General features: G+C 44.3%; 1 protein-coding gene across 8 annotated transcripts in view; it reads left to right on the top strand.

Annotated features, from left to right (window-relative positions):
• GARNL3 (GTPase activating Rap/RanGAP domain like 3) overlaps positions 1-23,774 on the top strand; it is a 109,860-nt gene that overhangs the window by 63,647 nt on the left and 22,439 nt on the right. For all 8 annotated transcript variants that reach the window (XM_083596940.1, XM_083596943.1, XM_083596938.1 and 5 more), the window contains 14 exons: positions 1,041-1,115; positions 2,390-2,489; positions 2,995-3,113; positions 3,576-3,640; positions 3,762-3,825; positions 5,821-5,847; positions 8,749-8,824; positions 11,742-11,840; positions 12,710-12,813; positions 14,422-14,530; positions 15,839-15,884; positions 17,383-17,489; positions 18,355-18,470; positions 20,035-20,139. In XM_083596940.1, the coding sequence (XP_083453066.1) occupies positions 1,041-1,115; positions 2,390-2,489; positions 2,995-3,113; positions 3,576-3,640; positions 3,762-3,825; positions 5,821-5,847; positions 8,749-8,824; positions 11,742-11,840; positions 12,710-12,813; positions 14,422-14,530; positions 15,839-15,884; positions 17,383-17,489; positions 18,355-18,470; positions 20,035-20,139 (1,212 nt within the window). The remainder of the gene's footprint in view (positions 1-1,040; positions 1,116-2,389; positions 2,490-2,994; positions 3,114-3,575; positions 3,641-3,761; positions 3,826-5,820; positions 5,848-8,748; positions 8,825-11,741; positions 11,841-12,709; positions 12,814-14,421; positions 14,531-15,838; positions 15,885-17,382; positions 17,490-18,354; positions 18,471-20,034; positions 20,140-23,774) is intronic.

Raw genomic sequence — 23,774 nt, 5'->3', positions numbered from 1 at the left:
ATCAGTGCAGATGGGATTCTTAGATCCCTTAGATAAAGGTTTCTGTATTAAAATAAATTCTTACTGTAAATATGCAGGGGGTTGTGGTTATATATAATTGTTGCAAACCACTTTGATTTTTTTAAAATGAAATTGCGGTATACACGTATTTTTTTTATTTAAAAAGATATGTAACAGTGCCCTCACTAACAAACATACTTTTATACTTATTTGCTTTTCCATTCTGTTATGAATAAAACCTGTTACGTTGTTAATCTCGATCTGCCTCTTCATAGAATTCCTGTTTTAATAGTTTGAACATCCACTCCAAAACAATGTATATATTCGTAGTGGGACCATGACACGAGGAATCACAGTCTTTGAAACGTTGCTTCTCGGGTCAGGTCTATACACGTAGCAGAATGAATGGCAAAATAGGCTGAACGGCTTCAGTCTGCAAGTTGTATATGAGAGAGAGAGCGCGCGCATGCATGCATATGTGTGTACATGTGCACAGGTGTGTGAGCATGCAACATTATCCAATGTTTTACAGCAGACCTTTCTTCCCAATCTGCTAGTTGTATATTTGCAGGAGCATTCCACTGTGACTCTCCCGCCTGTTGTAGGAAGTGGTACTGTACAGTCCCTTCTGGCACTTCATTCTGCTGCTGTGTGCGTAGATGAAGCCTTCGTGGTCCCTCCAAGAAACATAACCATCCCCTTTCCGAGTTTGGTTCACCTTTCTATGAAAGAGCTTGCCTTTGGGTTTGGTGCTCCTATCTCTTGGGAAATCCATGTGCCTTGTGGTAGGGAGAGAGGCTGCCCCTGCTGCCTGGACGTGGGTCACTCCTAGACTGAGTGATGATGACAAGCCTCTCTTTCACTCCAAATGCTCTTTTCTCAGCAGTGAGATAAATATGATGCCTCCATTAGATGGCATCCAAACAATACAGATGTTTAAAGCACCTGCTACCCAATGAGTTGCATCCCAAAGAATGCTTAGAAGATGAAGAATCAAGGCTTGCTGTTCTAATGTTTACCTTTTCCCCCTCATGGCACAGCTCATTTCCAGTGACGCTGATGGAGCTATCCAAAGAGCTGGGCGATTCCGGGTGGAAAATGGCTCTGTTGATGAGGTAGGAGGAGGTCTTTGCCTTAAGGCTTGTTTTCCTCAGATTGGTTAGGCATTGGCATCGTAACAGTGGGCAGATCTATACTCTTGGTTTTTAATGCTAAAAAAGAGTTAAGGAATGATTCTGATAACCATATAGCCACTTGACATTCTTTTTTAATGTTCATAATATGCTGCAGAGCAACCAGAAAACAGGGAAACAGTGGGGAGAAAGAGAAAGCAAAACAGAATGTTTCCTGCTTTGATGTTTTAGAACGATATTTCTAATATTGTTCTAATAATGTTTAAAAGGATCTAGCCAATGTATCAGAGTGAAAAATAATTGTTTTTATTCTGCTCTTCTGCCAAACCAGGCCCCCTGAACAGCTTACGAATAGCAGTGAGAAGACTGTTCCTGCTGTCGGGCTCACAATCTAAGAGATATGGCATAAGAGGAAAGGGGACTGGGAAGGAGGAGGGAAGAAGCAAATTCAGGCACTAATTCTTAGTTACGGAGATCTTGTAGTAAACAGCAGGAGGTAGCCATCAAATTGGAGCCTGGAGCAAGAATCAAGGGGTCCAGTTGATTGTTATAACACACCCAAGAGTCAGGAAAGATTTTCTCAGTCTAGACCAATACAGGAAGTCATTTTCAAAGCCTTTCCTGTTCATGAGAGCCATTCATTAGCCCTGGTGGGTGGACTCACTACAGTGCAAGGGAACTCCAGTGCCCCGGTATCCCTGCTACAGGTTTACACCTTTTTGCAAGCTGGTTGCCATTATATAATACATTTTGTATGTTGTGTTCACTAACACGTTCTTTTTATTATACATACTTTTACCCTAACATAGTACATTTCTTGGAGAATGCCAGTGCTGTTGGGGCCTCTTGTATTTCAGCAAGGAAGGCATTCCACAGCACTGGTGCCACCAGTGAAAAGCCCACCTCTGCATTATCACAAGCCAATAATCATCAGAGTGTGGCAAAGCTAGCCAGGTTCCATTTGTTGATCTTAGTGCCCTTAACAGGCAATGGTGGGGAAGACAGTATTTCAGGTAACCTGGTACAGAGTTGTTTAGGGTTTTACATCTAAGTAGCAGGACCTTAAAATGTTTTCAGTAGTTAACAGCCATCAGGCGCAGATCCTCTAGCATATGGACACCCAATAAGGGGCTGGGCTGCCAGCTGCTTCAAATGCCTACTTCTCCTTCTCCCCTCCTCCATTCCACGTCCTGTTTGCTATTTCTGTGTGGGGAGCCTTGAATTAAATGACTTCCTGGTTTCTCTTTTCTTTCCAGAACACAGATTATGCCCCTGGTACATGGCGCAGAACAGATGTGCATTTGGAGAACCCGGAGTACCACACCAGATGGTACTTCAAGTATTTTCTAGGAAAAGGTAGTTACACTTTTTTATTTGTGTGCACGTGCCTGCATCAGTTACAGCATTCTTGAATAATCAAACTGTGCTTTGATCATTAGCAGTGTCTTCTCTTGCCTTGATCAGAGTGAGTTTCTCTCTGAGAGTTCCTTTTTCAAATGAGACCATTTTAACTTTAGCCATGTGACCACATCTATGCAACCACCTTTTTTGACTGATAGGCCTGAGTGCCCAGCCTTTAGAGTATATGTTATGGCAGGTCTCCACCATCTTGTCCCACTTGGCTAAAAGAGCCTGAAGTGTGAATGGCCCCTGTTCAAACCTCACCTCCGTAATAGCAAAGTAGGCCATCCGTGTTCAGAGGCAGTGGCATTAAATTTGGTACCAGTCTTCGCACAGGGAATTTTGCATGCGGCACTGAGGTGCTTACTCTATGAGCAATGGGATTCCCCTGTGTGTACAGTTTGGGTTCCTTTGCAGGTTGGTTTTGCATTTTGTAACAAGCACTGTTTTTGCTCCCCAGTTCATCAGAACTATGTAGGAACCGACATAGAGAAGAACCCCTTTTTTCTGTCTGTCGTACTCTCTGACCAAAACAATCAGCGTGTTCCTCAATACCGTGCAATCCTCTGGAGAAAAACAGTAAGGGACAAACATTTTGCCTGCTCTTTTATATTGGTTCTAATTGTTTAGCTTAGTTTCTGACAATCCATGGTAGTCAGTGGAGCATGCCAAGCTAGAAAAGCTATGATAGAAAAACAGGCACTCCTTCCATTATAAATAGTTTCTTTCACCCCAACTTGCAGCTTACTTATTTGCTACATTCCACAAAGGCCTTTTGAATCTTTCACATTGTTCAGATGCACATTTAAACCATGGTTTATTGTGAACCAACCCCATCTGACAAACTATGGCATAAGTTATGGTTCAAGCTACAGTTAGCACAAACCATGTTTGAGGGTTACATCTGAATCAACCCTCACCCATTAGTGTTCTGAATATTTTTGTAATTGATTGAATTAACTGAGCATTTTCATTTGTATAAAAAAAACCCCCCAAAGTCATCTGAGAAAGAGCATCTGTCTTAATGCAATTCTCTTCTAGGGTACTCTGAAAATATGCCTCCCTTACAGTCCTACCAAAACTTTGTCTGTGAAATCTATTTTAAGGTAAGCAGTTAAAAACAATTCAGTAGAGATTATGTTTAAAATATCATTGCAGTAGATATTACTCATTGTTGCGCCACATGAACAGACAACACTGAAATTTACAATTTCACCTACATTTCAGTGCCATGAATCTTGACAAATTTGAGAAAGGCCCTAGAGAAATTCTTCACCCTGAAATTCAAAAGGTGAGCTTTGCAAAGCTTTTTCAGTATTTCTTTTCTCCATCCTATTTTAAGAGTGTTTATTTTGTGGAGCCAGTTGGGGATATCTTTTGGAAACAATTGCTTCAAATACAGACTTCAAGAAATGTGCTTTATGAATGTGGTGAGTTGCTTTGAGGACTCCAACCAAAAGCCACAGATCTAATAAATGGAATTAAATGTTTAGCAGAGAGTTTTAAGCTGGTTGGAGCTTAAGAACATAAGAAGAGCCTTGCTGGATCAGGCCAAAGACCCACCTAGTCCAGCATTCTATTCTCACAGTGGCCAGCCAGATGCCCCAGTGGGAAGCCTGCAAGCCAGACCTGAGCACCAATAGCTCTCCCTCCCTACTTGTGATGCCCAGCAGCTGGTATTCAAAGGCATACTGCCTCCCACGGTGGAGGTAGAACTTAGCCATTGATAGTCTTCTCCTCCTTGAATTTGTCTAATCCTCTCTTGCTCCATTCGCTTAATCACTTTGGTTTCCCTTTTTTGAACCTTTTCCATCTCTACGATATCCTTTTTTGAGGCGTCCACAACTATACAGAGTATTCCAAGTGTGGTTCCACCATAGATTTGTATAACAGCATTATGCCATTGGCAGTTTTATTTTCAGTCCTTGGTGTGTTCAGTGACAAGCCCATAAGCTGGAATCCAGCATCTGGGTGGTGGTCTCATCCTCTTGTGGAGGATAAATGATCTATCAGAGTGTGTGCTGTGATATCTAAGAAGGAAACCTCAGTGCGAGGCGTGATGGAAGAGAAACAAAGGCTGTAAGAAAAGGCTGAAATCTAGCAGGCAGAGAATGGAAGGTCAAAGCAAGGGCTGTGGCTCAAAGGCAAAGCATCTGCTTTGCATGCAGAAGATCCCAGCTTCATTCCCTGGCATCAATGGGTAGGACTGGGAGAGACCCCTGCTTGAAATCTTAGTGAATCACTGCCAGTCAGTTTAGACATATTGAGCTAGATGGGCTAATGCTCTGACTCAGTCTAAGGCAGCTTCTTGTGTTGCTGTATCTTAAGAGAAGGGCTATAGTGCAGGGGTAGAATATTTGCCTTGCATTGAGAAGGTCCCAGGTTCAATCCCCAACATCTCCAGTTCTGAAACTGTGGAGAGCCACTGCCAGACTGTGTATGCATTGCTAAGCTAGATGGGCTAATGGGTTAACTCAGTATAAGGCAGATAAGGCTGTTGTTTGCTAGGGAGTGGGGGTTGAATGTCTGAGAAGAAGGGGCAGAAGTTTGAATGTTCATGGAGCAGAAAGGAAAAATATAGCCCCTTTGTAGCACTTCAAGTTGTGCGTAGAGACAAATTGGAAAGAGTTCCGAGGAGGCAGCAGTCAGCAGTCTGGAAAACAAGCCCTGTAAAGAAAAATGGAAGGAAGTGGGTATGTTTAGCCTAAAGAAGAGAAGACCGAGGCAAGGGGAAGACAGGGGTTCTCCATCTCTGTCCTGGAAGAAAAGCTGCATGAACTGTAGCCTGCCGAACAGGATAAAGAGATCATGAGCAGATGGCCAGCATATCTATGACTAGACTTAAGGGGTAGTGGTTGGGCACTATGCCAAAACAGCAGGTGGCTTGTAACACCTTGTCCTGGACTCACTTTTAATTACATTTCCCTCTTTGCAGTTTGGACATTTCCTGGACCTTTCTGTTCAAAGGTTGAATGGGATTTTTTATCCATGTGGTTGTTGTTGTTTCTGGTTACCCACCCTTCACCCTAAGGTCCTAAGGCAGGTTACAAGACATTAAAGTACAACAATTTAAACAATTTAAAAACTTGCAAGTACTTGACTAGGGCGAGATGTCACTTTTTCCAATCCTAACCAAGAGACCAATATTGAAAAACAGTGTGGTTGCCGCTGCTTTTGTCTGAAAGCCCTGACCAGTTACATTTAGGGTGCAAACAAATGACAAATTAGATTGTTGGGTTCTGAATGAATATAAAAGCTGAATATATTTGTTCTTTTCCCTCCCCAGGATTTATTGGTTCTGGAAGAGCAAGAGGTAACTCACAATCTGATTCCTTTAAGTTCCCAGGAGCCTATCTAACAAACATTGGTTTCCATTTTGAAAAGTGCCATGTTCTATTCTGTGGGCTATGCTACTGGGTTTGATTTGGGGGGTGGGGTGGTGTTGTACCCACAAATACTCCTGTGTGCCCCTCCTGAGGTCAACATAAGTGCAAAATTATGATTGAGAAGGCCAATTAGAGTTGGGAGCTATTGGTGAACCAGTTTCAGACCACGCACTTCTACAAATCTGTTGGGGACCCTGTTACCTGAATTCAGGAGGGGAAAAAACACACTTGCTCAGATTGCTGCTGCTGCATATGTCTCACAAAATGTGCTGCTGAAAACACCAATTCCATCTCATGGGCTCCCCTTCTCACCCACATTGGGCAGGAATACTTATCCCATGATGTGACAGTCCTATCTTAATCTTGACCTGCAAGCAGCAACCCATGGTCCAGAAAGGGGCGGGGGGAGGCATCTTGAGATAAGTATTGCACAGGTTCTGAAAGTGAGCAAAGGAACTCAACATGACGTGTTGTTTTCAGTGCCCCTGCCCCAGTTACATAATGTGTGATTTTGGCCCGAGAAGTGCTTATGAAACAATACTCTTTCCTTCTACAATGTTTTGGACTCTTGTGTTCCTCTTTTGTCATCACTGCTTGCCGCACCTTATTCCAAAGTACCGATTGCAAGAGAGGTCCATATATCACTTCAGTTTGATTGTGGACCCTTGAAGGTTCATGGGCCCATGGGCCTCACTTGCATCTGCCACTAACTCAGTCTGAGCCACTCATGTGGTGGGGTCAGGGTGTAAATCACAGCAAATGAGCTTGTGCTGATGCTGTATTGACTCATGGGAGCGATCCATGTCTTTGAAACAGAATGGGAAGTGTGAGTGCTGAGTGCCATAATTGAGTGTCTGCAGTCTCCCCTAACAATAACAATGATTGGTTTTCATACGTGCAATGGAATGCCTAAAACTGATGATATTCCTATTAGTGGTATAGGTATCAACATATTTTAAATCTCCAAATTGGAGGATGCAGGTGCCCAAATCTGTCCCATTCCAAACTTGTGTTTATGTGGAGGGGGGAGGGGATGACATGCTTAGCTCTGTTAGGGAAGTTTTTAGTGTTTGATGTTTTATTCTGTTTTAATATTCTGTTGGGAGCCGCCCAGAGTGGCTGGGGAAACCCAGCCAGATGGGCGAGGTATAAATAAATAAATAAATAAATATACATTTTTATTTATATTCCGCCCTCCCCAGCCAAAGCCGTGCTCAGAGCGGCTAACAACAGTAAAAATAGCACAGTTTAAAATTAGGGAATTTTAAGATAGCAGGCTTGCACGAGCAGTGTTACTGAGTGTGAGAGATAGGGATTTTGCATGTTTATTTTTGAAGATGTTTGTTGCTGGTGTTAGACACCTACAAAGTAGGGATATGGGGAAAAGAACCTAACAAGAAAATCAGAAAAACAAGTCAGTGTTTAAAATATCATAAACTCCCGCTGCAACAAAATCTTGCATTGTGGGCTACTGCTGTTCACTTTCCCAGTCACCTCTTCAAGAATACTCCATTCCAGCCCCTTCCAACTAGGTTTTCTGTTCCACTTGCAAATAATCAGCTAGCACTCTGTGCCCACTGAGGGCTGTTTTCCGGGTTTCCCCTCCTGTGTATTTTTTTTTTTTAATGAAATGTATATCTTGATTGTAAGAAAACCTCTGTGTTTTACTAAAATATAAAATAAACATTAAAATTCTCCTTTAAAAACCCCAGGCGTTTGAAAATAATTCAAAAGACTATTAAAATCTGCAGTAGCTAAAAAGAAATAAAATACATGTAACCTATATGTCTCTGGATAGGCTTGCCTAAACAAAACTGTACAGCAAAAGAGTACAGCAAAAGTGTCAATAGGCAGGGAGTTCCAAGGTGTAGGTGCTGCCATGCTGCTGCTACAAACCATGGCATTCCACAAAGCCTGCTGATTACCTTCCTTTTTGTGCATGGACGGTGCTGTCTTGGTTGTATAAATGACAGCACTCGTACCTGGAGATCAGAAATACAGACAATGCTGAGAAATCCAGTTATAAGAAGAAATAAAGACTTGTGAGTCCTTTAACGGTCTGCTTGCAAGGCAATCCCTTTAATGGCTTCCAATTCAGGCTCATCTGCAGACAGCAGGTTCAAGTTAACATTTTATTTATTTTGTTACATTACAAATAAAAATAGACCTGACTTCAAATTCATGAGCAGGGCAGTTGCCCAAAAAGGCAGGTGGGGGATAATATAGTGTGCGGGTGAATCAGAACCTGAGCATATGAATGATAAACTGAAAAGAAAAATGAAAAACCCTGAGTAAAGTAAGATAAGGTTACCAGACGTCCCCACTTCCTAGGGACAGCCCCCGGATTTACAAATCAGTCCCCATACAAAATCCATTGAAGTTGAAAAGTGTCCCCAGATTCATTGGGGGGGGGGGGAATCTGGTAACCTTAGAGTAAGAATATGGTTTGTCCCTCCCAAACTGGTTTCCCACATCTTGCTGGAGCAGCGTGCATGCGCTTGCATTTCTCAATGAGTATTCAGATTCATGAAGTCTCCATTGCACATCCTGGTCCTCCCCCCCCCCCCCCAATTCACATGTATTTCTCTGGGATGCAGCTCAATATGATTGGAGGAGTTACAGCCCTACTCTAGCACCCTCTAGCTGTTAAGGGTTTAGAAGACATACTCTGCTCATTGGCAAGTTAGGATGCAGGATTATTGTGGAACTGCCAAATTTAACTGCCAAGTTAAAAGAAGCACTTTCACTTTTACAGTATAAAGCTGTTTCATTTTTTGAAGAATGCCAGTCTGGTTCCGTCTTACTAATATACTGTTCCTGTTTCATAGGGCTCTGTCAATTTTAAGTTTGGAGTACTTTATGCCAAAGATGGACAGCTAACAGATGACGAGATGTTCAGCAACGGTGAGTCTGAAGATTGATTTCTATCTGAACTGAAGTGGGTGGGGAAATGTCTGTGTTTATGCCATTGTGCTGATCTTGGTTTAGATCTAGACCAGTGATGGCCAGCTTTGTTGGTCTGGAGCATTGGATTCTACCTGGCTGAACTGCTTAGAGATGCTATGCCATCTCCCTCCAAACAGGAGGGGAAATCTGATTCCCTAAAAAACAAAAACGGAAACAGGTTGGCGAGTACCCTTCCTGAAGCAAAAGAAGAGGATTTCCCCAGGCACCATCTGAAACATCCGTTCCTGTTATTTCACAATAACTGCAATAGCCTATGCAATAGCCAATGTGGTGTCTTCCAGATGATGTTTGACTCCATTTCCCATCAGCCCCAGCCAGCATGGGCAAAAGTAGGGAAGATGGGAGTTGTAGTCTCCTGGTGTGCATTTTGTATTACGTGGTAGCATAAGCAGAAAGAGAGTCCTTTGCATTGAAAAGTTTACGCTCTTAACTTTTATCAGTTAGAGAATATGTTGTGGAGTGTAAATTGCATGCATAGCAACCATACGTATTTACCTTCCCTTTTTTTAAGGTACTTCCATACCCAGTGATTCTTTGAGCCAGCCAGGGACATATCTCAGTAGTAGAGCATCTGCTTTGCATGTGTAAGGTCCCTGATTGCCTTAAATCCCGAAGAGCCACGGCCAATCATTGTAGACAATATTGAACTAAATTGACAAATAATCAAGACAGCTTCCTACATTCCTGTGAATGCTCAGATTTAAGTGAAATCCAGGGCTGATTTCTTTTTGTTACCATATTTCTCTGTTCATCAACATTATGTTGGCTTATAGAACAAAGAGTACCATGTTAAAGATGCAACACAATAAATATGCAATAATTAAAAGCAGCCTTAAAACCTTCCCTTTCTAGCAACTCAGATTAAATGATGCTTTAAAGGCCTGGGTGCCTTCACCTGACACCGAAAAGACCATTAAAAATGGCAAAATGAAACTGTGTTCCCTAGCCAGGGTGTCACCACTATGAAGGCCCTCTCACTAGCAGCTACTTTTCTTATGCAGTTGTAGCACCGCTGTTCAATTGTGGGAGGCTTAAATGAAAGAGGTAGTGGAGGCTGATCCATTAAGGCAAATGGGGCACTGCCCCACCATCCTCAGTCTGCCGTCAGCCAGCTCCCCCCTGCCGGCCTTCTTACTTGCAACCAGCTCCGGGAGTGGCCCTGCCTACCAGCTTCTACCTCCTTAATCTCAGTGTTTCCCTTGTAGAAGTAAGGAGGGAGGAGGATGGCAGGGGACTAGACCAGAATTAGTTGGCGCTGCCTGTCATTGGCTCTGGTGCCACCATCACCTACGGGTGGTCTCTTTGCCTTGTGCTCTACCAGTCCCAATGGGTACCAGGCACCACTGGAAAGAGGTATACAAATACCCATAATTGCAGTTTTCAGTTCTCTAACTCTGCCATCCACAGCTGCTCCAGAGTCCCTGGATCGTTTAAACCAGTGTCCTTCAACCTTGAGACCACAGATGGTTTTTTCTAGACTACAGCTCCTATCAACCCCAGTTAGCTAAGCCTGTGGTCAGGGATGATGGAATTTGTAGTCAAGTTTTGAAAAGCCCTGTTTTAAAGGATTCTGCCTATTCCACATATACATTTATAATTCCCATCTACAGTTCCTTTAACAGTCAATCCCTTTTCCCATTGAATGCTGGGAACAGTAGATCTGTGAGGGGAACAGGGTTGTTGCCTAACAACTCTCAGCACCCTTGAGAAGCTGCAGTTTCCAGGATTCTTTGGGGGAAATATTGCTTTAAATGTGCGGTGCGGATGCAGCCACTCTTGCTTATAATACTCTATCAAGTACCATGTACACACTGGTGGCGCCACATTCATAACAATCATAAATCTGCCCCTCTGGCTGCACTTTCCCACAGAAAAAACAAGTTTCACTTCCAGCGTAAACACACGCCCTTCTCTCCAGCTTCTTCTTAAGCTACTCTCCCTAGCAGCAGATAAAATAAAAGGGATAGCCAGTTTCTTGGGAACTCTTGCTATCCCCCACCCACAACCACCCTTGGCATGGATCCGCTCTGCCTCCTCCTCCTTCCCAGAGCATCTCCCTCCATGTGACCTGGAGTTTGTTTTCACCTCCTGTCTCTGAACAACGGCTACAAAATATTTCAATGTCGGGCCGAGAACATTTTGTGTTTGTATGACTAAAAGCTCTGGCAGGCTCTTAATGCCTTGGTTATATTTGCAAAGCCAGCTTGACATATTTGTGTTCTCAACAGCCAAAGGGGGGGCGGGAGAGAAAATACCAAAAGCTTTCCATCTTCCTTGCCCTTGTCTCCTGCCCCGCCGCCACCAAAATTGCCTTAGTCTCATTCCTCATGACTGTTTTGTCTTGGTCTCAAGGTGGACTTCCCCAACCTTTTTAAGATACAGTGGTACCTTGGGTTACAGACGCTTCAGGTTACAGACGCTTCAGGTTACAGACTCTGCTAACCCAGAAATAGTACCTTGGGTTAAGAACTTTGCTTCAGGATGAGAACAGAAATCGTTCAGCAGCGGCGTGGTGGCAGCAGGAGGCCCAATAAGCTAAAGTGGTATCTCAGGTTAAGAACAGTTTCAGGTTTAGAACGGACCTCCAGAACAAATTAAGTTCTTAACCCGAGGTACCACTGTACTTGAAATATGGGATCCGCATGAACTACATTTAGCATGTACATCTGACTTTTTATTTCTTTGCTGTTTCATACACACAGGTTTAGAAGTGATATGGTTCTCGGGGTCAAATGAAACATGATGTTAAATGTGTCCATGCATTTAATGCCCAGATTTTATTTAAATCTCTCACCTCTTTCTCATCCCATTGTCTCTTCCCACTATCTTATTTGACCCCCCCCCCAATCTGCAGAAGCTGGCAGTGAAAGCTTTCAGAGGTTATTGAGTCTCTTGGGGGACACCATTACTTTGAAGGGCTGGACCGGCTACAGAGGAGGACTGGACACCAAAAGTAAGGTTTCATTGGAGGCAATTAGAATCATACCCAGATTCCAAGATATGTTGGCAGATCCAGAACATATCTTGTAGTGCATGAAAATGCACCCATGTTATTCTCTAGTTACTTGCTTTGTGTTCTCCTATTGGCCTTTGCAACTCAAATGTCTTGGCTCCGCTTCTGTTTCAGCCCAGCATGTTGGCCAGGCACATGCATTGCTGCTTTTTAAAGTCCCAATTAAAACATTTTTATGTGCTCAACCTTTTGGTGGCATTGAATCTCAGATGGTTTTTACCCACCAGTTGTTTGCTCTTCTCTTCGCTGCTGTTTTCTGTTCCATTGTTTATTTTTATTGCAATCCGTTTGTTGTAAGTGGCTTCAGGCGTATTAGCAGGAGGAGAGTGATAAAGGCCCCCTCAGTCAACCTATGTAGTGAACATCCTGATTTGTTTGCACAAAGCTAATGCAGAGGTCGGATTATATCCTACTTTTCTTCTGATTTGCTTATGGGGAGGTTATACAACGATGAGCATTTTGTCCTTCGTTCATACTGATCCTCTTGTAGAGTGACTAAACTCCTTCCCAGTAAGCGTTCATTTGTTCCACACTTTTTAATGCATTTCATCATCACTTTCCTAACCACAAAAGGTCAGTTTCCTTTTTAAAAATGGATGTATTATGCTAGAATGACAGAGCACTGTAATCCACTTTAACTGGGCAAACCTAAATTTCCTGGTATACGCTTGTATCCCTTCCTCAAAATATGGGTGGTCTAGAGGTACCCTGAATGTAGCAATGGTCCAGTGGGAAAGGATGGAGTGTAGGAGTCCCTAAACTCCATATCACCCCACTGAAAGCCAGTGCTTCTTCCCTTTCTTTTGCAGATGACACCACAGGCATTTTTTCCATCTACACTGTCTACCAAGGGCACGAGATAATGTTCCACGTCTCAACTATGCTTCCATATTCGAAAGAGAACAAACAGCAAGTATGTGGTTTCCCTATTGATTTTTCTTGGTTAGACCACAAGCCACCGTCAAAGGAAGGAAAACACAGCAGCACTTCCAGGATGCACATTTTGGAAAAGTTTATGTGGAAGGCCAGTTCTGGATACTCTGTTTTAAATGAGGACATTGAGGAGTTGGAGTCTGTTCAAGAGGAGGGTAGCCAGGATGGCAAGGAGTTTGGTGACCCAAAAGAACTGGGTGTGCTTAAGCAGTGGAAGAGGAGGTTAAGGGGAGGCACAGGCCACAGCCTACACATTAAAGCACTTTGGACAACCACTAAGTGAAGTTAGTTAAGTGTACTGAGAGTTGATAGGAGACCCCTGTTTCCCTCCCAGAGCTACAATTCCCAGAGTGGTTCAACAATAAATCCCTTTCCACAGAAAAGTCTGGAAATCTTAGCTGCGTAAAAGGAATAGGGGTTTTGTAACAATTCTCAGCACCCTTAACAAGTTTCAGCTCCTGGAGTTCTTGGGGGGCTCCCAGAATTCCATGACTGTTTAAAGTGGTATCATAGTTCTCTAAATATGTGGTGTGGATGTAGCCCCTTCAAATATCCGAAGGGGCATCCTTGTTCTCTGGTAGCTCCGGATAGGAAGAGTAGGACCAGCAGGTGAAAGCTTCCAAGAATACTGGTGGCTGTTGCCCATTGGGACTGGCAGGGCAGAAGGCAGGGAGGCCAACCGTAGGCAGAGCCAGGGCTAATGGCAGGCAGAGCCAACTAATTCTAGTTTGTCCCCATCCACCTCCTCCCTGCTGAGTTCTATGAGGAGCAGCACTGAAACTGAGGAGGAGGTTAATTAGTGCCACTCCCCTGGACTGGTTGTAAATAGGAAGGGGGGGCTGGCTGGCTGGGAGAAGACTATTGTTGGTGGAGCAGGGCTCCATTCGCTTTAGTGGGCCTCTGCCAGAAAAGCAGGTTTTGGTTAAACGTTAGAAGAAGCCTCCTTATGGCAAGAGCTGTCTGACAGCGGGGGAGGCTGGTCCAGGCGGTGGTGGCCTCTCCTTCTCTGGAGGTATTTAAATCAGAGGCTGGAACTTCATCCTGCGGTGCAGCCCTCCCTGGAGGGTTGGACTGGATTACATCCAAGGCTCTTTCCAGGCCTGTGGCCCAAATCTTAAGATAAGTTGACTATTTCCCCATCTCTTCATCCCTTCAGCATTTCCCACCCCCAAACTCCAAACATACCCAGTTCTCTTCAACCATTCCTCAGAGCCAACTAACCAAGTTCCAACAGCCATCAAGGCTATGTTTTCTCCCCCACTGCCCTTCTGGATTCTATAAATGAGGAGGGCCTTCCTTCTGAAAGACAGTTCCTGGGGCCAATCTCCTGAGCCTCCCAGATCATGTTGTTACAAGTTAGAATTTTGCACCCCGATTGTTCAGATTGCATTTCACTCACTGTTCAAAGGCGTTGAAAACATGAACTGTCAGAGCTGGCATGTTGAACCAAAAGATTCCCTTCTTTTGGTCCATTTCAAATTCAACATGAGACTCATGTGAATATTTTACAGAGGACTTAGTGGGGGTTGTTTTACACAGGTTTCATGAAGCCATGAACAGCTCTTTTTGTTGTTGTTGTTGTTTACAGGTGGAAAGGAAACGGCATATCGGGAACGACATTGTCACCATTGTGTTCCAAGAAGGAGAAGAATCCTCTCCAGCCTTTAAGCCATCCATGATCCGCTCCCACTTTACACGTATCTTTCACCACTCCCTTTCCACTTCCTTAATTTTGTAAAATCAACTTGTTTTCCCTTTTTTCAGATTTAACTAAGGAGCTCAGCTCCACTCATGGGTCAGGGCTTCTGAGCATGTTGGAATATATTTTCCAAGCTTAAATATTCACAGACCTGAGTTTCTTAGGGTCTCGATGCACACGTGATATTTGACTATGTTTTGTACTACATATCCAAACTAGAAGTGTGCAGATTTAAGGGTCTTTTCTCCTAGAAATTGAAGGCTGCTGCAAAATTAGAATTAAAGAATTCTGAGCCCAGTAATTTGTTTGGGCTTGTACGCAATTAAGTTATACGCAGAACAGACCCACTGAAATTATTGGAGCTAAGTTGGTCATGTACATGAATTTCAATAGATCTAACTTTGGATACATAAGAAAAGTCCTGCTGGATCAGGCCATCCTGTTTTCCTAGTGACCAACCAGATGCCTGTAGGAAGCTTGCAAGCCCTATGCGCTCCTGCAGTTTCCAGCAACTGGTATTTAGAGACATACTGCCTCCATCTATGGAGGCAGAGCATACAACCCTTTGAGTACCAGAAATGGATGGAGCCCATGGTTTTTCCACGCATAAATCCACTTCCGGTTATCACCAAGCCTAATCAGGGTTAAGGCAACAAACCACAGTTAAGCATTGACTACATTTGCATCACACAATGAACCAGAACTGCTGATTTATCACAGTTTAGTATGAAGGAACAATGTCCTGGGACATGCTTCCTGATCATTTCTGCTTCACCCCTCCCTTCCCCTAGCCTTGACTCTCCATCATCTCCAATAATTTGCTGCTCCTTCACAAGCTACAAAAGTAAACCAGCAACAAACAATTGTTTAAGGTTGTCTAGCAATCGTGACTTGGGAGAAACGAACCACAAACCCTGGTTTCGATATAACAGGAAGCCATGGCACCATGGATTATTTATTCTGCCTGTGCCTGGGAAGGAGTGAAGTGGGAATGATCAGCAGTATGTATCAGCATACTACTCATTCATGGTGTACTATGATGACCCAAAAACCCTGGCTTCGCATGTGTGAACATTCTCTCTGCATCAGGTATTGCTGCTTTTCCAACAATATGAACTGCCCTGTGGTTCCTGTGATGAAAAGATATTCCAACATGTTCCTGTGCTTGATCTTTTAGTTCCCCCCACTTTCCCTCCCCTCCTTGTTATTTATTTCAACACAAATGGGGCGGGGGAGCATTATCAAAAAACAAGTGGTTTCCATTGGCGTGGGAGTAATGGATTGAGCTCCTTAACTGATGCTGCAGATATTTTTGCCTTAGTGAGATATAATACGCAAAGTGATAGTTACAGGTGGGTGTCAACTGCAGACAAACCGTTCATTTTGTTAATTTGATATGACATGTTATGACTTTAGCTTTATGTAATATTGGTGAAAATGCACAGGGAGAGGGGGAAGTCTGAGACTAAAAAGCACGAGCGTAATTTTATTGAAAAGAAAAGAAGGAAGAAACCTCAGTGTTCTCATGTTTCAGGCTTACAGACTCTCCCATGTGTGGACATGGGGTCCCTTCTCAGACCTATTTTGAATGTCAGGAACATGTAAAGTAGGAAGAGAAGTTGTTTCTGAGAATGTACAGAGTGCATTTGGTTGTGACCAGCTAACAGCAGCCTGCATTATCTATGGGCTCCTTTGTGAGGAAGGACATGATATAAACTGAATTCAAGAGGGCCCCCTCTGCTGATCTTAACACCCAACAGAGTCTGTAGGGAAAATTGGATGAATGAAAGGTAAGCCCTAAGTTGTAGAATTACCCCCCCCGCCAAGAGGTGCATCAGGGACATTTCATTGCATAGCTTTTGTTGTATGTTGAAAGTGTTTCTTTCCCCTGGCCTTCAACAACTGAGGTGTATGCCTTTAGAACATGGGTAGGTTAACTAAGGCCCGGGGGGGCAGATCTGGCCCAATCACCTTCTGATTCCGGCCCCCGGACGGTCCGGGAATCAGCGTGTTTTTACATGAGTAGAATGTGTGCTTTTATTTAAAATGCATCTCTGGGTTATTTGTGGGGCCTGCCTGGTGTTTTTACATGAGTAGAATGTGTGATTTTATTTAAATGCATCTCTGGGTTATTTGTGGGGCATAGGAATTCTTTCTTTTTCAAAATATAGTCCAGCCCCCCACAAGGTCTGAGGGACAGTGGACCGGCCCCCTGCTGAAAAAGTGTGCTGACCCCTGCTTTAGAACCTACCATATTTATCTGAATAAAATCAGTTTAAATAAATTGCAAGCCTGCAATTGTTGTAACCTGTCCTGGGACCTTATGTTGAAAGGCAGGCAAGAAATCCAATTAGTAATGATGATGATGATGAAAATAATAATGAAGCCTATGGTTTTAGTGCTTTAGTGCTGCAATAACTTGGGAAAGAACCCCATTGAACTTCTGAGTAGATGTGCCTAGGATTGCACAGTAAATCTCCTCCCCAAGTATAACAAAGCTGTCCCCCACACCCCAAGTATGTATGTACTGTATGTATGTAATTGCATTATTTCCCATTCATCTCTTTGTCTTATATTACACGTCCCCTTCTCTCTTTGGCTTCCTTGCTGTTGAAGTTAGACTGTAAGCTCCTTGTGGGTAGAGACTTCTTACTTTGCTTCTGTGCCAGAGGTATCCACATAGCACTGTAATCTGATTACTATTACATCACACCCAAAGTGTCTCTACATCTTGCTAGAAGTGCTTGGAGAGGGGATGGGTTGAATTTTATGAATTTTTGGTTAGAGGCATGTAGCATTTGGAATAAAACCATGTCCTGCCCCAAATATATGATGTGCCCTTTTCCCTAGGCTGAAAATCTTTTCGGAAGAAAGCGTACCTCTCTTTGGGCCTCCTCTTCCATCCCCACCAGTGTTTACGGACCACCAAGAATTCAGGGACTTCTTGCTGGTGAAATGTAAGCTGGATACGCCATTTTCAGATCAAAGAGGTCCTTGTATTAAGGCATTTAGGCTGCCATCCTGGACACATTTAGGAAGATAGGAAGCTGCCTTACACCACATCAGACCACATCTATCTCAGTAGTGCCTACTCCGACTTGCAGTGGCTCCCTGCAGTTTCAGGCAGTTTCCCAGCTTTCCCTGGAGATGCCAGGGATTGAAGCTGGTACCCTTTGCACTGCGCTGCACTGCATTGCACTGCACTGCTGAGCTGCAGCCCTTCCCATGTAGAATCATAGAATTGTAGAGTTGGAAGGACCCCACGGGTCATATAGTCCAACCCCCTGCAGTGCAGGAATCCCGACACTCAGTTCCCTATCCAGTTTGAAAGGACTCTGCTTAGCTTTGCAAATGCGCTAGAATAAACCCCCTTTGACACAGTGGAGCATAATTACCAGGGCCAAACTGAATATGACTTTTCATAAGAACAATTTTAAAAAAAAACAATAATCTTTAATACAGTGGATGCTTGCGTTGTGAACGTGATCCGTGCGGGATGCACGTTCGCAACCCCCAGCGTTCGCAACCCACGTCTGCACATGCGCCGGTTGCGATTCGGCGCTTCTGCGCACCCGCAAAGCTGCGATTTAGCACTTCTGTGCATGCGCGACCACCAAAACCCGGAAGTAACCCGTTCTGGTACTTCTGGGTTTCGGCGGTCCGCAACCCAAAAAAATGCAACCTGAAGCGGCTGTAACCCAAGGTAAGACTGTAGTTACAAAATGCCCAAAATGTTCTAAGTGCCCAGCCTCTGTGTCATAGTACATAACATGGTCTGCATGGTATGTGACATGTCTTCTTTCTGTTTCCGTTGCCTTACAGTAATCAATGGGGAGAAAGCCACCTTGGAAACTCCGACATTTGCTCAGAAGCGGCAGCGTACTTTGGACATGCTGATCCGCTCTTTATACCAGGACCTCATGCCTGACATGCACAAGGTAAGCTCCGCCTCTTCTGTGAAACCTCAAAAAAAGATTCTTGTGAAAGATGGTGGGGGCTGATCCAATGCTTCTTATGCCTGGGATGTATGCGGTGCCAGCTCCCTCTCTCCCTATGCTTTCAAGAGCACATGTCCATCATGATTTCTTTATTTTGGTCATTCTGGCATACGACAAAACTTTGGGAGCCAGCATTTAAATTCAAGGTTGAAATTCATAACTTGCATAGGAATTTCACTTGAGGTTTTTTGTCTGTGCAGTGCATAAGAAGAGCCTGTTCTGATATTGGACGACGGGACCAGGGCTGTCTTTAGCAGATGTGGGTGCAAATATCTGCCCAGCACCCCCAAATTACCATGGATAGTGTTGGGGTGGCTGTAGCCGTGCACTGCCAGCCGTGGGGAGGGGGTGCAACTTTCCCCCATGCCACTGCGGGAGAGCAATCCCCGCAGAGGCTTGGGAGTGACATGGGAGGACATGTCAGGAGTTCAGCCTACACTCGTGTAGGACCCTGGCAGAGACACATGTCTGACTGGCATGTTCTCCCCCTCCTGGAGTTTGCACAGTTGCTGCCGTCTGTTACGCAACTGCACAAACTCTGCAGATCCCTAAGTGTGCCGGTGTCTGTTGGCATCGGTCGCTGTGATGTTTGGGCTGAAGAAAGCTTATGAAGCTCCCGAACGATCGACCAGGAGGGAGGGAACACGCCAGTTGGGCATGTGTCTCTGCCAGAGTCCTACTCAAGTGTAGGCTGAACTCCTGACAGGAGAGCGCAGCTTCCCTTCCAAGCCGCCTCAGGAGAAGAGTGATCCCCGCAGAGGCTTGGGAGGGAAGCTGTGTGCCTGCCAGCCTTATGGCTGTCGGGGCGCAGCTGGCGGGCGTGCAGGGAAAGGGGTGGCCGCCGGCAAAGCTGCACAGCTCCCACACTTGCTGGGGCGCCCCTGAGAGGCCGGTGCCCTGGTGCGACGCACCACTAAGCCCTATGGAAAAGACGGCTCTGGAAGGGACATAAGAAGCTGCCTTAAAATGAGTCAGACCCATTGGTCTATCTGGTTCAGTATTATCGACACTGATTGGCAGCAGCTCTCCAGAGTTCCAGGCCTACTAGGAGATGGCAGGGAAGGGCTGTAGCTTAGCAGTGGAGCTTCTTGTCTGCATGAAGAAGGTCCTGGGTTCAGTCCCCAATATCTTGGCTTAAAAGGATCACATAGCAAGTAGTAGGAAAGACTCTATGCCATAAACCCTGGAAAGCAGCTGCCAGTCAGAGCAAGTGGATAGACAAAAATATATAACATCTCCTGGTGTTCTTAATGTTCAGAAAACTCATGTGGTACCATCTTCCTTGGAACACACTGTTGGAAGACAGTATAGTCTTCCTCAGACTATACGGCTGTGGAACGCAGGAGAGAGATTCATGTGTTTGAACGCCTCCCTATGTCAAGAAAGCCCTTCCAAATGGAAAACTATCATGTTGCACAGAATTAAATTAAAAAACGCCCCCAGGATGACAGACAATTCAGTAAAACTCTGTTGTTGTTGTTGTTGTTGTTTTGTTTTTGTTTAGAACATGCTGAACAGGAGATCCTTCAGTGATGTCTTACCTGAGTCCCCAAAATCAGCCCGGAAGAAAGAGGAGGCCCGACAAGCTGAATTTGTCCGTCTTGGCCAGGTGTGGTTGCTGAGTATTTGGGATTTGTGTTTTACTGTGGCTACTTGAGGTCTTTGATCAGCTAAACAGGCTGGGCAGTGCAATATGCACCAGTGAACTGCCTCTGACTCTCACACATCCAGGCTATGAACACAACACACACTGCTTCACAGAGTTACAGTTACCAACACCCTTAACGAACTACAATTCCCAGGATTCTTTGGGGGGAGAAATGTGCTTCAAAGGTATGGTGTGTGCACACAGCCTCCCTCCCTTTCTCTCTTTCTGTTCATCTCTTTCTCATAGGATGCCTATAGAATTCATTTTGTATTTTAAAAAAAATATTTTTTGTTAAAAGATTTTCAAATATACATTTCCACATTAAAATCTTTCATTATATCAATACAATCAGTGACTTTCCTCCTTCCCCTTCCAAGACGCCTTTAATTTAGCCACAACTCCTGCATATTCTTGTATAGCCATTTAGTTCAATTTCTTCCCCTTTTTATATCCCTTTTAGATATGTTGTACTCAGTCCATTTGTGGGCTAACAAGATCCACACTGCTGTTGTCGCATACATAAATAGATTTTTCTGACACCTGGGTACCTCCGTCTAAACCATGCCTAACAGGAATGCCTCTGGGTTTTGGGGGAATGCTATTTTAAAATAGAATTTATTTTGTAAGGCAGCACATAAGTATAATAAACCAGGAGTGGTTTTTAAGCCTGGGGGCCCCATTCCCTTCTGAACAACCTTCCAAGTACCACATGACAGTGGTGGGAGGAGCCAGAGGCTAAAATAGGTGGAATAACCACCATAACTTTTACCTTTGCACAGTTCTATAGCTTCTCCACACACCCCGTTGCATCTCCCATCCTGACAAGTAAGAGACATACTTATCGGAATTCAGTGACACTTTATAGCCAGGGAAAAGCATGCTAGGCACATTTAGCTCCTGGGCCTGAGGTTCTCCTGTAGTAAATAAGCAAATAACAACTTTCAAAAGCACCCCACAGCCCTGAATAAGTTGCCAACTCTCAATAAGCTGTAGGAAATAGAATGGGACCCTTGACAAGACAATTCTTCAGGGTGATTGAGAGCTTTTGTTGATCATACTCAAAGAAGAGACATTGAAATCAATATACTTGATGCCATTAATTTAACTGGATATCCCTTGAAAGACCCCAGTCCAGAGCAGTTTGTAAATATAGGCGTGCCCTGCAGGGGGGAGATTCCCCTCTAAAAGCTGATGCCACAGCAAAAGCTGCTTTTGAAATGTGTTGTTTTTTTGTGTTCTTTGTTTACGAGACACTTTACAAAATAAATTCTCTAGACACTGTACAAATAAAAGGGGATAGAACAGAACAATAAAACTGCTACAATGAAAAGACAATAAGCTCTAGGGGCAGGTACAAAGCCAGGACAGTAAAATACCATGTGCAGCACAGAACTTAAACAGCCATTAGATACAGAGAAAGAAAAGGAAAAAGCCAGCCAGCCATGTCACAGGGACTTAAACCAGATCTTAAATGGCCTGGGAGAGCAGCAAATGATCACATGATACTTCCGGAGATGAGGGTAGTTTACACCAAATTGGAGAGTGAAGTGGTAGAGACATTGAAAGGGGATTAGACCCGATTCATGGAAGGCAAGGCTACCAATGGCTGCTATGCTTGATGGCTATGTTCTGCCTCCGCAGTTGCTCTGCAGTTGCACATCAGAGCTCCTTTGCAAAGGCATCTGGTTGGGCAGTGTGAGAACAGGATGCTAGTGTAGGTGGGCCACTGGCCTCATCCAGCAGGCTCTTCTTATGTTCATAATAATTAAAACTGGCTTTAGGTTTGAGGGGGTCTTTGGCAAAGTTCACATTAGTGCCCCTCATCCCCAGGTTGGAAGTTTTCCTGACATAGCATCACTCCAGAACACTGGGGGGGTGGGCCTTTATGTGGTGGTTTTCAGCTGCCTGGCATGGTGGGCCCAAGGCAGGTGTTGAGTACCTTTGGGTCCTGTCAGGGTACAGTGGTACCTCGGGTTACAGACACTCCAGGTTACAGACTCTGCTAACCCAGAAATAGTACCTCAGATTAAGAACTTTGCTTCAGGGTGAAAACAGAAATTGTGCTCCTGCGGTGCAGCGGCAGCGGGAGGCCCCATTAGCCAAAGTGGTGCTTCAGGTTAAGAACAGCTTCAGGTTAAGAACGGACCTCCAGAACGAATTAAGTTCTTAACCAGAGGTACCACTGTACTAGGACCCCAGCAGCTGTCCAAGGGTGCTGGGTGCTGTTCTCCATCAACAAAGGTGGTGATGCATCTGAACATCAGTTGCAGGAAACAGCGGGAGGGTTGTGTTCTTGCACTCAGGTTGTGCTTGTGGGCTTCCTGGGGGGAGGTGATCTCATTGCCCATTATGAGAACAGGATCCTGGACTAGAGAGGCCATTGGCCTAATCCAGCGGGTCTCTTGTGTTAATATGACACCAGACCTGCTCCCAGGCTCTTGACTACAATTATATTTGCATCAGCCCTCTGTGGTGCTATGCATCTTTATTTTCACAGCTTTAAAGAAAACCCTGAAAAACGCACAACACATTCCATCAACGCCAAATTGATTTCCTCACACCCTTGGAAAAAAAAACACCAACAAATTAGCACAGCAAATATTCGAGAGAGGGAGAATATTACGTCAGGCGTACCAATAGAAATGAGAGCAAAATCCTGTTCAACAAAGGCAGCAGCATCAAGTCCAAATTGCAAGCAAGTGCGATTAACAGGGGATCAGTTGTAAAGAAAACCAGGTTGAAACAGGAAGGAATTAGCAGGCTCTGAGAGCTCACTGGCTTCTCCTTTGCAGAGGGAAGGAGAAAACACAGCGTCTGGGGATCAAATGGAAAGTGGGTCAAAAAAAGATCTGGATTTGGGTAGCTCTTTGTGGCCGCAGTTTGGTAGCCCTCTTTACAGCATGAAAGGAAACAGCTTGCAAGTTCACAGTATCAGGAGAGGCCCTTCAACAGATAATAAGGCCCTGACTTTGATAAGAAAGATTATAGTGTTTCTTGTGGAGCAGTCAAGTACCCTCTTAGCAGATTTGCCAAATATGTCATTTCGTGAAGTGTATCATTGTGTTCTTCCCAGAACCGCTGTACCTTTTACATGCTGAGGTGGTTGCCATGGTGGTCTGGTGGGACTTTGTGCCCAGGACAGCATGAGATGTATTTGTCACAATAAGTATAATTAATTCATGGGATTTGCCTCCATGGGGTGTGCTGGTGGCCACTGGCTTTGATAGCTTTAAGCAAATTGTGGATAATTTTGATGATGGCTGTTAGCCATGATGGCAAGATGGAGCAGCTGTGGTCAGAGGCAGGCTGTCTTTGAATACCAGAAACTAGGGATATGCAGAAAGGGAGAGCTGTTGCCTTCATACTTGTAGAAGGCATCAAAACAAAACATCCAAAAATGGAGATGTCCCCAACGCACCATGGAAACAGGTAAATTGTCAGGCCCAGTCCACTTTGATCAAAGACTCTGATCAATATCAGAGTATTGATTGGGAAGGGGGGACATACTGCTTTGTTTTCAGTCAGTACATGACCTATAGCTTTCTGCTGAAATCATACAACTTTTAATACCACAAATATTTTGGTTTATTTTTTGT

This window comes from Podarcis filfolensis (genome assembly GCF_964270895.1).
Source record: "Podarcis filfolensis genome assembly, chromosome: Z".
Classification (NCBI taxonomy): Eukaryota; Metazoa; Chordata; class Lepidosauria; order Squamata; family Lacertidae; genus Podarcis; species Podarcis filfolensis.
The sequence above is the reverse complement of the archived record's forward strand: the minus strand, read 5'-3'. Positions and strand labels throughout refer to the sequence as shown.